Below are 11,504 nucleotides of genomic sequence, written 5' to 3'. Positions count from 1 at the left end.
CTTCTTTTTTTCTTCTTTTCTTTTTTAGGTAGGACTATATATGGGGGGGGGAGGGTTAAGGGGAGGGGGCAGGGTAGATATTATCTTTTCATGTATTCATTTTGAAAACTCAATAAAAATTATATTAAAAAAAAATGTTAGAAGGCCATAGACTAGGTTAGGGGAGAGTTGGACAGTTCCATCAATGGGGTGTTATTTCCCATAAGGACATAACTATTGGAAATAGCTAACTTTTTGTTTCACCATTCAGTGTGATCGTGACTGATTTTTACTTTAGTGGCATTTGCCTTTGCTAACACCATATTCCTTGATTTCCACAATATCCAAAATGTTTTGCACTTCTATCTAGAATATGCTCACAAGCTGAGTCTTCACAGCCCAGCAGCAGAGAATTCAAATGGTTTATCACTCACTGTAAGATTAAATGTCCCTTCATTGCAGTCTTGAAAGGCCATTCTCTTATACATTGACTCCAGATTCTAGCTATCTTAGCTTGGAGAAACCTTGTTTTGACAACTATGTTGTCAAGCACCATATGATTCAGGGAGATTGTCTTCCATTCCTCTGCAAAGACTCAGCCTGTTTAATCTCTCTTCATAGGAGAACAGCCCCTCCCTGCCCATCTCAGGAATCAATTTGGAGAAACATCATTACACTCTCTCTATTGCAAATAGAGCTTTCTTTAGTTAAGGAGATCAGACCTCCATAAAATATTACAGGTGCTGTATCACCCTATTTTCTATTTCTACAACCAAGTTCCTTGTTTTTTCCATTAGTGTATTCTACCTGACACATTTTTGCCCGTTGAAGACTTTCAACATTGTACCACAAAGATTTATGTCATCAGAGAATTTGATATATTACATTTGAAAACATTGACATAGATTCTGAACATATGGGGCTCCAGTGTACCTCAGTTATCACAGTCTACAGTCCTGAAAATGACTAGTCCTGCGCTCTGCTGTATGTCCATTAGCCAGTCCTCAGTAGCATATTACTCCAATCCCACATACTTTATCCACTGTTGTGGTCTGCATGTTGTTGCTTTGCCTATGGAGGATAATTACTTAGGCCAGGTCTTTCTGTATCCTTTGACTATCCTAGAGCTGCTGTCCCACAGCTCCAGTGACCCATGTTTGATACTAACCTTCAATGCTGAAATATATGGAGTTTAAATATTCTCCCTGAGATGGTGCAAGTGCACGTCACAAAAATTTGCAGATCAGTTGGTTACTTAGCCGCTGTAAATAGTTCCCAGAGGGTAGGCAAGTGCTAGAACGATATATGAGTACATAGGAGTGTGGCGAGAATACAAGGGGATTAAGGCGGGACGGTAGCATGGTAGTTAGCACAACACTTTACTGAACCAGCAAGACAGATTCAAATCCCGCTGCTGTCCGTAAGGAGTTTGTACGTTCTCCACATAACAACGGGCGCTCCAGCTTTCTCCTGCAGTCCAAAGATAGGTTGTTAGGTTAGTTAATCATTGTAAATAGTCCTAGGATTAGGCTAGGGTTAAATCCGGTTTTATTGGGCGGCACAGATCAAAGGGCCGGAAGGGCCTGTTCCATGTTGTATCTCAATAAATAAATAAATAAATAAATAAATAGTATAGCTTTAGTATAGTGACTGTTTGATGGTCGACATGGACTACTGGGCAAAAGACTGTTTTGGTGCAGTATATAATCTATAATCTCATGTGTAGTATTTTTTCAAACGCCTTCTGAAAATTTAAATACACCACATCTATTTGTTCTGCAATAACAACCTCAAAAATCCCCATTTCCCCTCCATAAATTGATGCTGATTCCACCTATTTTCTAAGTTCTCTGTTATCATTTCCCAGCATTTTCCCACTTGGTCTATAGTTCCCCTTTTTTTCTCCCTTCTTCCATTCTTAAAAAAAAAAGTGAGTTATACTTGCTGTCATCCTGTCTGTGGAAATCATTCTTGAATTGATGAAATTTTAGAATATTATCAACAAATAGGTTTTCTATCTTTGTAAAAAATTGGATCTACAATTATGATGTCTTGGGGATTTAATGATTCATTAGATTTCTTCAGCACTTTTTTTTTGTTAAAGCTGATATCTTTCAGCATCTTAATCAGTCAAGTAGTGGAATATTACTCTGCTAATTTTGCAAGTTTTTAGCTTGTCTTCCACAAAGATATACTCATAATCGTGGTTTAATTTCCTTGTCAATCTTATTTTTAAAATGTTCTTTCCATATCCTGCCCCCAGTTACCACTCATGGACTGCTTCACAACATGGAATGACCACAAAAGAAGGTTGTTAAGATGATAGGAACCTAGCAACCATAAATGGTAAAGGCAACCACATTTAAGATAAAATTTAATGGTTTATGTTCCACGAAAATACATATGTAGATTTGATGAAAATGATTAAGACTGTATTGTGGGAAGGTAAGACCACAAGGAAGTGCTTTGCAAGTTCACGCGGAAGAAAAAGATATATAAAAGCAGATCACTGCACTCTTGAATCAGATCAATTTTACACTCTCCTGATCTCCTGGGTTTTGTCACTTGCTTTGTAAAATCAAGAGAATGAAACAAATTGTCTGTAACTGTGGGAACCTGTCGTTGGTAATGCTGATCGGCCTGTTGATGCTGAGCACAATGGAGAGGTTGCCATTCGCAGGTAATTACATCCTAACACTTCGAACCTGTCTTTGAATTTTTCAGCTAGTACCTGCTAACGTAAAACTGACATGCTGCTTCTACTTTGCTACTGGGGAATTGTTTCTTTTTTAATCAATATCCCTGATGTTTGTTTTATATAGATGCTCAGTCTCCAGTTGACTGTTGTCTTTCATATTCACCAAAACCTTTACCTTTGAAAGTTATCAGAGGCTATGTTTGGCAGTATTCAAATGAACTCTGCAGTATAGATGCTGTCATGTAAGTGCAAAATTTTCCTCTCTTAAATAGGACGATTACATTTTGAAGTTACGTTTATGTTCTTTAACTATGTTTAAAGTATACATGATCCGAACTGTAATGTAGCAGCATGATCAAAGTTCTTTCAAAAAATTTCTTCACAGAATTTACACAAAGAGACGCCTAAGTATATGTGCAAACCCTGAAGATAAGTGGGTGAAAAATATAATCAGTGGCTTTCTGAAGTAAGGAAATAAATTATTTTGTCTAAATATTCACTTTTATTTTAACTTTGAAATGCATTTAAGTGATGTCTGTTTTTCTGTGTTCGCCTATAAGTACATTATATGCTATTTGTGTCAAATCAAGACATTCCATGCAGGTAAGAATATAATGGAACACAATTCTGGAACAGGCATTTTTGTCAGATGCTTTTATTTAGACTATGTTGGGAATAAAATCCGAATGACGGTAGAAAAGCAACAAGAGATAGCAAACCATTTCCTCAACTTAATGAGCCCAGGCAGAGTGTTTTATCAAGCGACAATTCTTTGGGCTGTATAATCAACACACTTCACCATAGATCCTTCATGCGGATGCCAGTACTTGTCATTAGAGCTAACCGGGTATCTCTGAGGAAGTTCCAGTTTTCAGCTCAGGTGTCAGCCTACGTTAATAGGATCAACCATTGACTTGTTGCCGGACACTGTGACTGCCTCATCCTGTTTTCAGCGGAGCCCAAAGAAACAGCATGAACATTTACAGCCTTCCATGTCTTAGGCTGGAAATCCAGCCTGTAAATTTAGGGCTAGGTTAAAATATGCCCAGAAATCACCTTCAAATGAATGTGAGGAAAGCAGATATCAGGAGAAGGTTAGCAATTAATATTTATTAGTCATTCTATTTTCTATGTTTGCTTTACCTATATTTGAATACAATTGTGTATGGGGTGAGATAAATGTTAGAAACAATACTCCCTTACTTTAATTATGATGAGTTACAAGTGCTACTAAATATTGTGTTCAATAAAAATATCCCAAGCATTCGGTAGTCTTTGAATATTGTCAATTTATAACACTGAAGACCCTGACCACCAAACAGCCAGAGGAGATGGGGCTGACGGGGGGCAAGGGCAGGGTGGGTGACAGAACTTCCCTAGCTGATCTGAGTAGCTTGCTGTCTGTATAGATTCTGCTCCTGCCCTGGGTCATGTCATGTTGATGTGTTGGGAGCCAAGCTCCAAGTAGAAGACTACACCAGGGGCGACAGTGGGAGAAATGGTGCAGCTCAGGGGCAGGGGACCAGGAATTGTAAGTCAATGGAAAATTCACACCATTATTAAAAGAAAGGTCACTGTGTACAAGAAGTGGCAACTGAAAGAACAAAGTGGAATTACCAATCTAATAAACTATGTTATGTACATAGACTGAACCTAGTTGAAGTGTCTGTCCTTTGATTTTTAGGGATGTTGTAATTAATTCTATTTTTATATTTACATTTTAGGAGAGAAATGAAAAAGAATTGAGAGACCACATTATCTCAATTCCATGGGCATGAAGAATCCCACCTTTGGTAACAACGGAAAAGACTATTGTACTTGTTTTCAATTTGTTATTTGCTTCAGTATATGATGTATGCACTCTTATCACATTCTATAAATGTATCCAGTGTTTGCCTCTATTAAGCTATTAAGTTCCGACAACACTGTGAATTCTTATTTCATTAAATGTATTTTATAGATCAATAAACATAAAAATTCAATAAAAATAAATGACAAAAAAGAGCAAAAAGTATTTTAGACATATTGCTATTGATATATTCACATTCAGGTTAAAGCTGTTCCATTTGTTAAGATTAAAATATTGCATTAGTTGAATCAAATGGGTAGACATTAGACCTTGTGAAAGCACTGTGGGTCAAAAGTCCCATAGTCTGCTGTATTGTTCTAGGTCTAACGTTTATCTGAAAATAACTTTGTTGATGCTGCAGCAATGCTGTTAGAATTTATTGGTGCCATTCTCTTGATCTCTAATAATAATAAAGATTTTTTCCCATCAGCTTTTTAGGAATTTGTTCGGTATGTCCAGGAAGGATTCCTGACACAGTATGTACACAGGCCAAGTAGAGCAGAAGCTATACTAAATCTGGTGCTAGGCAATGAATCAAGTCAGGTGTCAGGTCGTTTGGTGGGTAGTGACCATAAAACCCTGACCTTCCATAGTTTTGGTAAGAGATAGAAACAGACAGTATAGGAAAGTATTTAATTGTGTGAGTTATATTGCGATTAGGCAGGAACTTGGGAGCATAAACTGGGAATGGATGTACTCAGGGAAATTCACAATGGAAATACAGAAGCTGTTTACGGAACGTTTGCATGGGTTCAGGGTATGTACATCCCACTGAGCCAGGGAAAGGATGGTGGGGTGAAGGAACCATGGTTGACAAGAGATGCGGATCATCTAGTTAAGATGAAAAGAGAACCATACTGAAGGTGTAATGATCGAACAAAGCTTGTGAGGGTTACAAGTCGAACACCCTGCTAAAGGTTTCACTGCTCATGTTGTAGGGTGTTTCATGTAATGATCTTCCTGTAGAAGCAATGTTTGTTAGAGATAATGGGTGCTGAGGAATGTGAGCCATCCAATCAGGAGAGAAGGCTGGAGAAGCGGTTTTTTTTTGTGCCTGACACTGGAGTGAGCTTTTGGACCTTTGTTCGGAGGGAGATGAAGACAGAAGACACTGAAGAGACCCAGTCATAGGGTTCAATCCAACGGGGACCATGATTCAATGGAGCAAGGTGTGGGAGTCTACTGAGGATCAGTGAATATGACTTTTGGAAGATTTGAGCTCCAACCTGTGCACATTTGACTGTTTAATTATAATGGGCCCTTTTTGATTTTTTTTTCTTTTCTTTACTAACTCTTTAGTTTAGTTAATATTCATAAATATACTTCCTTTAATTATATGTAGTGTGCAGTCTGTTATTTATTGGCATTGAGCTGCAACAGGTCAGCAAGTCACACAGCATTCACACAAACCGGGGCTTGGGTGGAAGAGATATCTCAATCTCATGGATTTGGCGGTACTGAAGTGAGTATACCCTAGACATACGAGGCCAGAGAACGGTGGGTTTCTCGGTGCTGAGTTGGGAGTTTGCCAGAAAGGGCTAATGAGCTGTTTCCTGACATGCCCTGGAAGAAAGGGGGTTCAAAGGTAGCCAGGGTAGAACTTAGGAATGGACTAACAAGAGCTAGAAGGGGACATGAGAAGACCTTGGTGCATCGTATTAGTGAAAACCCCAAGGCATTCTACATGTACCTGAAGAACAGGAGGATGACTAGAATAAGGGTCAGAATAATTAGGATTAAATAAAGAAACAGGTGCCTGGACTCAGATGAGGTAGGCAGGTCCCTAATGAATAATTTGCTTCAGTACTCACCAGTGAGACGATATTGACAAATATGCATCAGCATTGCATAGACTGATATCCTGGAATATGTGCTGGAACTTTTGAGAAAAATTATGATTGGTAAGTTTCTCAGGTCTGGATGGGATACCTCAGGTTACCAGGGGAAACAAGAGAAGAGATTGCTGTTTCTTTGACGATGATCTTCGTCTCCTCACTAGCCAAAGAATAGAAAGGTGCAAAATATTATTCCTCTGTTCATGAAAGTTAATAGGAATAAATCTGGGAATTATAGACCAGTGAGTCTTACAGCAGTGCTGGGCAAAATATTACAAAAGATACTTAGAGAAAGGTTTTAGAGCATTTGGAGAAGCAAAGTCTGATTAAGGATAGTCAACATGGCTTTGTGAGGGGCTGGCCATGCCTTATTATTTGAGGAAATGACAAAATATTTTGAAGGTAGAGCAGTGGATATAGTGTGTGTGGATTTTAGCAAGACATTAAACAAGGTTTTTCATGGTTGGCCCATTCAGGAAGTCAGGAGGCATAAGATCCAGGAATCAGGATCGGTTTGATCACAGAAGGCAGAGGGTGGAAGTAATTGCAGTGTAGTCTACATGGAGACTGGAGACCAGTGGTGTTGGGACAGATATGTCTTTATAAATGACTTGGATAAGGAAGCAGAAGAGTGGGTTAGTAAATTTGAAGATAACACCGGGGTTGGTGGTATTGTGGATAGTGCAGAAGCTTGTTGTAGGTTATGAAGGGACAATGCTGGATGTAAAGCTGGGCTGAGAAGTGGCAGATGAAACTAAATCTGAAAAATGTGAAGTATTTCACTTTGGATGGGTGAACATGAAAGCAGAATACGAAGGTAGTGGCAGGATTCTCAATGGTGCAGGAGAACAAAGGGATCTCTCAAAGTTACAAAGCAAGTATTAGTCAGGGGATTGAGGGAAGAGCCACGAGGTAATGTTGACATTCTATAAAACTCTGGTTAGACCACATTTGGAGTATTGTGTTCAGTCCTGGACACCCCATTGTAGAAAGGATGTGGAAGCTTAAGGATGAGATTTGCCAGGATGCTCCCTAGATTAGAGAGTATGGCTTATGAGGATAGATTGAGCGAGCTAGTGTTTTTCTTTTTGGAGAGAAAGAGGATGAGAGGTGATTTTTAACGGGGGAAAAATGACAAGAGGTATAGTTAGAGTGGACAGCCATCGCTTTTTTCCCAGGGCAGAAATTGCTAATATGATGTTTTTAACTTTAAGACGTTTGGAGGAATGAAGGGGGATGATGTCAGAGGTGGGTTTTCTAAACAGAGAATGGTAGGTGCATGGGGGAACACACTGCCAGGGGTGTTGTAGAGGCAGCAATATTAGGGGCACTTTAAGTGACCCTTGGATAGGCACGTGGTTGAAAGAAAAATAGAGGGCTATGTTGGAGGAAAGGGTTAGATTGATCTTGGCTAGGTTAAAACATCAACACATCATCATGGGTCGTAGGACCTGTACTATGCTGTACTGTTCTATATTGTATGTTCTAGTAAATCACCTTCCTCTAAGGAAAAGGAAAACTACATAGAAATTAAACAGAACTGGTAAAGTGAAACGAGTGTAATGTGTGGCAATATGGGATATTGCACTAGCTGGATGGATCCTGGAGTTCTCAAAATGGCCCTAATTGCAGTACTTTGTTAAACATAGACTGAACAAGCATGGCAGCTCTGCATCCAGGTTAAGCAGGAGTACTCTGCTATCAAGTATACCAATGCAAGAGTACTGGATGCTGGACCCACTACACACTCACTTTTTTCTGACCTCTCAGGTTATAGTTTTGCTCAGGTAAGGTTGAAATTACAGTCCTGGCAGCATCTGGGCAAAGCTTCCATTTTTGGTAATTGGCTTCAAAACCATTTCTCTTTCACTTTTGGATTCTGATTGTTGCTGCCAAGGCCAGCATCTATTGCCCCCTCCTAATTGAAAGCTGGTGTAAGTTTCTGGTGAAGGTACCCTCACAGTACCTTTGGATAGAAAGTTTCAGAGTTTAGACACAACAATGATGAAGGCCCAGCAATATATTTCCAAGACTGAAAGGTGTATGACCTGGGGAGAAACCCACATTCCCCCGTGCCTGAAGCTTTATCATTCTTGGTGGTGAAGGTTGAGCATTAAGTTTGGGTAGGGATGGATAGGTGTGGGTGTGCAGTTAATGGAGCCTAGGTAAATAACTGCAGGTCATTGTGTAGATGATACACACACTAGCCTCTGTATTCTGGTGGAGGAGAAAAAGAATGTTTAGAGTGGTAGATGGGATGGTAATAAAATGGGTGGTATTATCTTGTGTAGTGTTAAGCAGTGTTATAGGAGCTGCACTTTCTTGAGTGAAGAGAAAGTATTCCATCACAGTTTCTTCCCCTCTGCCATCAGATTTACTCTCCTCCCATCCGGTAGGCACTACAGGAGCCTCCACTCCCGCACCAGCAGGCACAGGAAAAGCTTCTTCCCTGAGGCTGTGACCCTGCTGAACCTCACATCACAGCGCTGAGCAGTATTGCACTCATATTGTACTGTCTCAGGACTTTTATATTTGTGTGCTGTAGCACTTAATTTTTATTCGCAGTTGATTTGTAAATAGCATTAATCTTTGCATTTCTGGTTACATCCTAACTACATTTCATTGGCTTTGTATCTGTACTCGGCACAATGACAATAAAGTTGAATCTAATCTAATCTAATCTAATCTCCAAACAGTTCATAAACCCATGAACTCTACCTCACTATCTTGCTCTCATTCTGCACTACATATTTTTTTTTTAATTTATTATTGTAACTCATAGTGATTTTTAATGTATTGCACCATACCGCTGCTTCAGAACACAAATTTCATAACAGTATTGTCATTTGGTGCCATGGGTGAGTGTTTAGATTTTCTCTTGTTTTATATCGTCACTAGTGCTAATTGCCATTTATCAATCATGCCCGAATTTTGCCTCAGGATCCCCATGGGCTGCTTCATTTTCTTTGGATATTTAGCAATTATCAAGTCTAACCTTATGTTGGAAGAAAGGTTAAACAGAAACAGCTGAAAATGCTTCTGTGTAGGTTACTCTTCTGAGCCACTGCTGACGTAATGTCCTGGGACTTCCAAAAAGCACAGCCATCTTCATTTGTGCAAGATATAATTCTATCCATTGAGGTATTTTCCCTCTGATGCCTTCTGACTTTAGTTTTACCCATCCTCTTTGATACCACACTCAATCAAATTCTGCCATTCGAGGCAAGGCTGGTCACTATAACCTCTCCTCTGAAGTTCACTCATGTTTGCTCAATGTGGTGTTGAGGTCTGGACCAGAGCCATTCTGGTAAATCCAATCTGAGCTTTGGTAAGTAGATGATTAGCGAGTAAGTCCTACCTGATGGCACTGTCAATGACATCTTCTAATGCATTGATAACTGACTGATTGAACAGTCATTCACCAGGCTGGATTTGCTGGTTGTTTTGAATAAGACATACTCAGGCAATTTACCACATCATTGTCTAGATCCCAGTGTTGTATCTTTACTGGAACAGCATCCAAACCCGGAGCACTGGCTTTCCGCTGCCAGAACTGTTCTTTGTCTCTCCCATTTGGCATGATTATGGTGCCACACAGCACAATGCAGAAGGTCCTTAGTATGATGATGAGGCTTTGCCTGCACAATTACTTTTAACAAAACTGTTAAGGACAGATGAAACTGTCACTGGTAAATTGGTGAAGAAAATGTGAAGTGTTTTCATTTCCTTAGTCTGGCAACGTGTCTTTCAACTTCATCCGTAACAGTGTTAACAAACCACTCTTGGTAACAGGCATTGAAATCCCCTATCCAGGGTACACTCAGTAACCCTTAATACATAGAAACATAGAAACATAGAAACATAGAAAATAGGTGCAGGAGTAGGCCATTCGGCCCTTCGAGCCTGCACCGCCATTTATTATGATCATGGCTGATCATCCAACTCAGAACCCCGCCCCAGCCTTCCCTCCATACCCCCTGACCCCCATAGCCACAAGGGCCATATCTAACTCCCTCTTAAATATAGCCAATGAACTGGCCTCAACTGTTTCCTGTGGCAGAGAATTCCACAGATTCACCACTCTCTGTGTGAAGAAGTTTTTCCTAATCTCGGTCCTAAAAGGCTTCCCCTCTATCCTCAAACTGTGACCCCTCGTTCTGGACTTCCCCAACATCGGGAACAACCTTCCTGCATCTAGCCTGTCCAATCTCTTTAGGATCTTAGACATTAAAGGGATCCATCCAGTGCTTCTTCCAAGTGCCATGTTCTGTTCTCGTTGTTGCCATCAGGAAGAAGATACAGGAGCCTCGGAACAAAGCATCACCAGGTTCAGGAACAGTTATAACCCCTCAACCATCAGGCTGTTGAACCTTTACTCAACTTGACTCGCCCCATCACTGAACTGTTCCCACAACTTATGGACTCATTTTCAAGGAATCTTCATCTCATGTTTTTGATACTTATTGTTTGTTTGTTTGTTTATTTATTTATTTATTTAGTTAGTTATTTATTTTCTATTTGCACAGTTTGTTATCTTTTGCACAAGGATTGCTTGTCTCTCCTGCTCGGTGCAGTCTTTCATTAATTCTGTGGTGTTTCTTGGATTAACTGTGTATGCCTACAAGAAAATAAATCTCAGGGTTGTATATGGTGATATATAAGTACTTTGATAATTAAATTACTTTGAACTTTGGCCTGCTGCTCAACGTGGAGGACTCTGTTGAGGGAGGATAGAAATGGTGATCAGGAGCAGTTTCTTTGCCCATAGTTGACCTGAAGCCAGAAATCATATTCACAAGCACACAGAGATAACCAAATCCCAGTGACAACCTACAGATTTTATTATTTCTCCAGAAATATAGTGAAAGTTAAAGTCAGAAAATCATATAAATTTCTATCCTTATTGATAATAAGATTCAGATAGTGTAATTCTACAATAAAGGAAAACAGAAAATGCCAGATCCACTCAGCAAGTCAAATAGTGTTTATAGAAAGAGAAACAAGAATTCATTTTGCAAGTTGAAAATCTGTCATGTGCTAGTGAATGCCTCATTAAACCAGTGTTGATCCTTTGCTTAATAGTAATGGTTGCATGAGGAATATACTAGGTCAGAGTTCAGATACTACTGCTCATGGTGCGTAC

At 39.6% G+C, this 11,504-nt stretch overlaps 1 protein-coding gene across 1 annotated transcript; it reads left to right on the top strand.

Annotated features, from left to right (window-relative positions):
* The first annotated feature begins 2,478 nt into the window (after window positions 1-2,478).
* Window positions 2,479-5,778, top strand: LOC140195959 (C-C motif chemokine 20-like). The gene is made up of 4 exons (XM_072254648.1): window positions 2,479-2,659; window positions 2,802-2,919; window positions 3,063-3,143; window positions 4,402-5,778. The coding sequence occupies exons 1-4, from the start codon at window positions 2,566-2,568 to the stop codon at window positions 4,421-4,423; spliced, it is 315 nt and encodes a 104-aa protein (XP_072110749.1). The 5' UTR covers window positions 2,479-2,565; the 3' UTR covers window positions 4,424-5,778.
* Window positions 5,779-11,504: the final 5,726 nt, after the last annotated feature.

This window comes from Mobula birostris, chromosome 4 (assembly GCF_030028105.1).
Source record: "Mobula birostris isolate sMobBir1 chromosome 4, sMobBir1.hap1, whole genome shotgun sequence".
Taxonomy (NCBI): Eukaryota; Metazoa; Chordata; class Chondrichthyes; order Myliobatiformes; family Myliobatidae; genus Mobula; species Mobula birostris.
The sequence above is the reverse complement of the archived record's forward strand: the minus strand, read 5'-3'. Positions and strand labels throughout refer to the sequence as shown.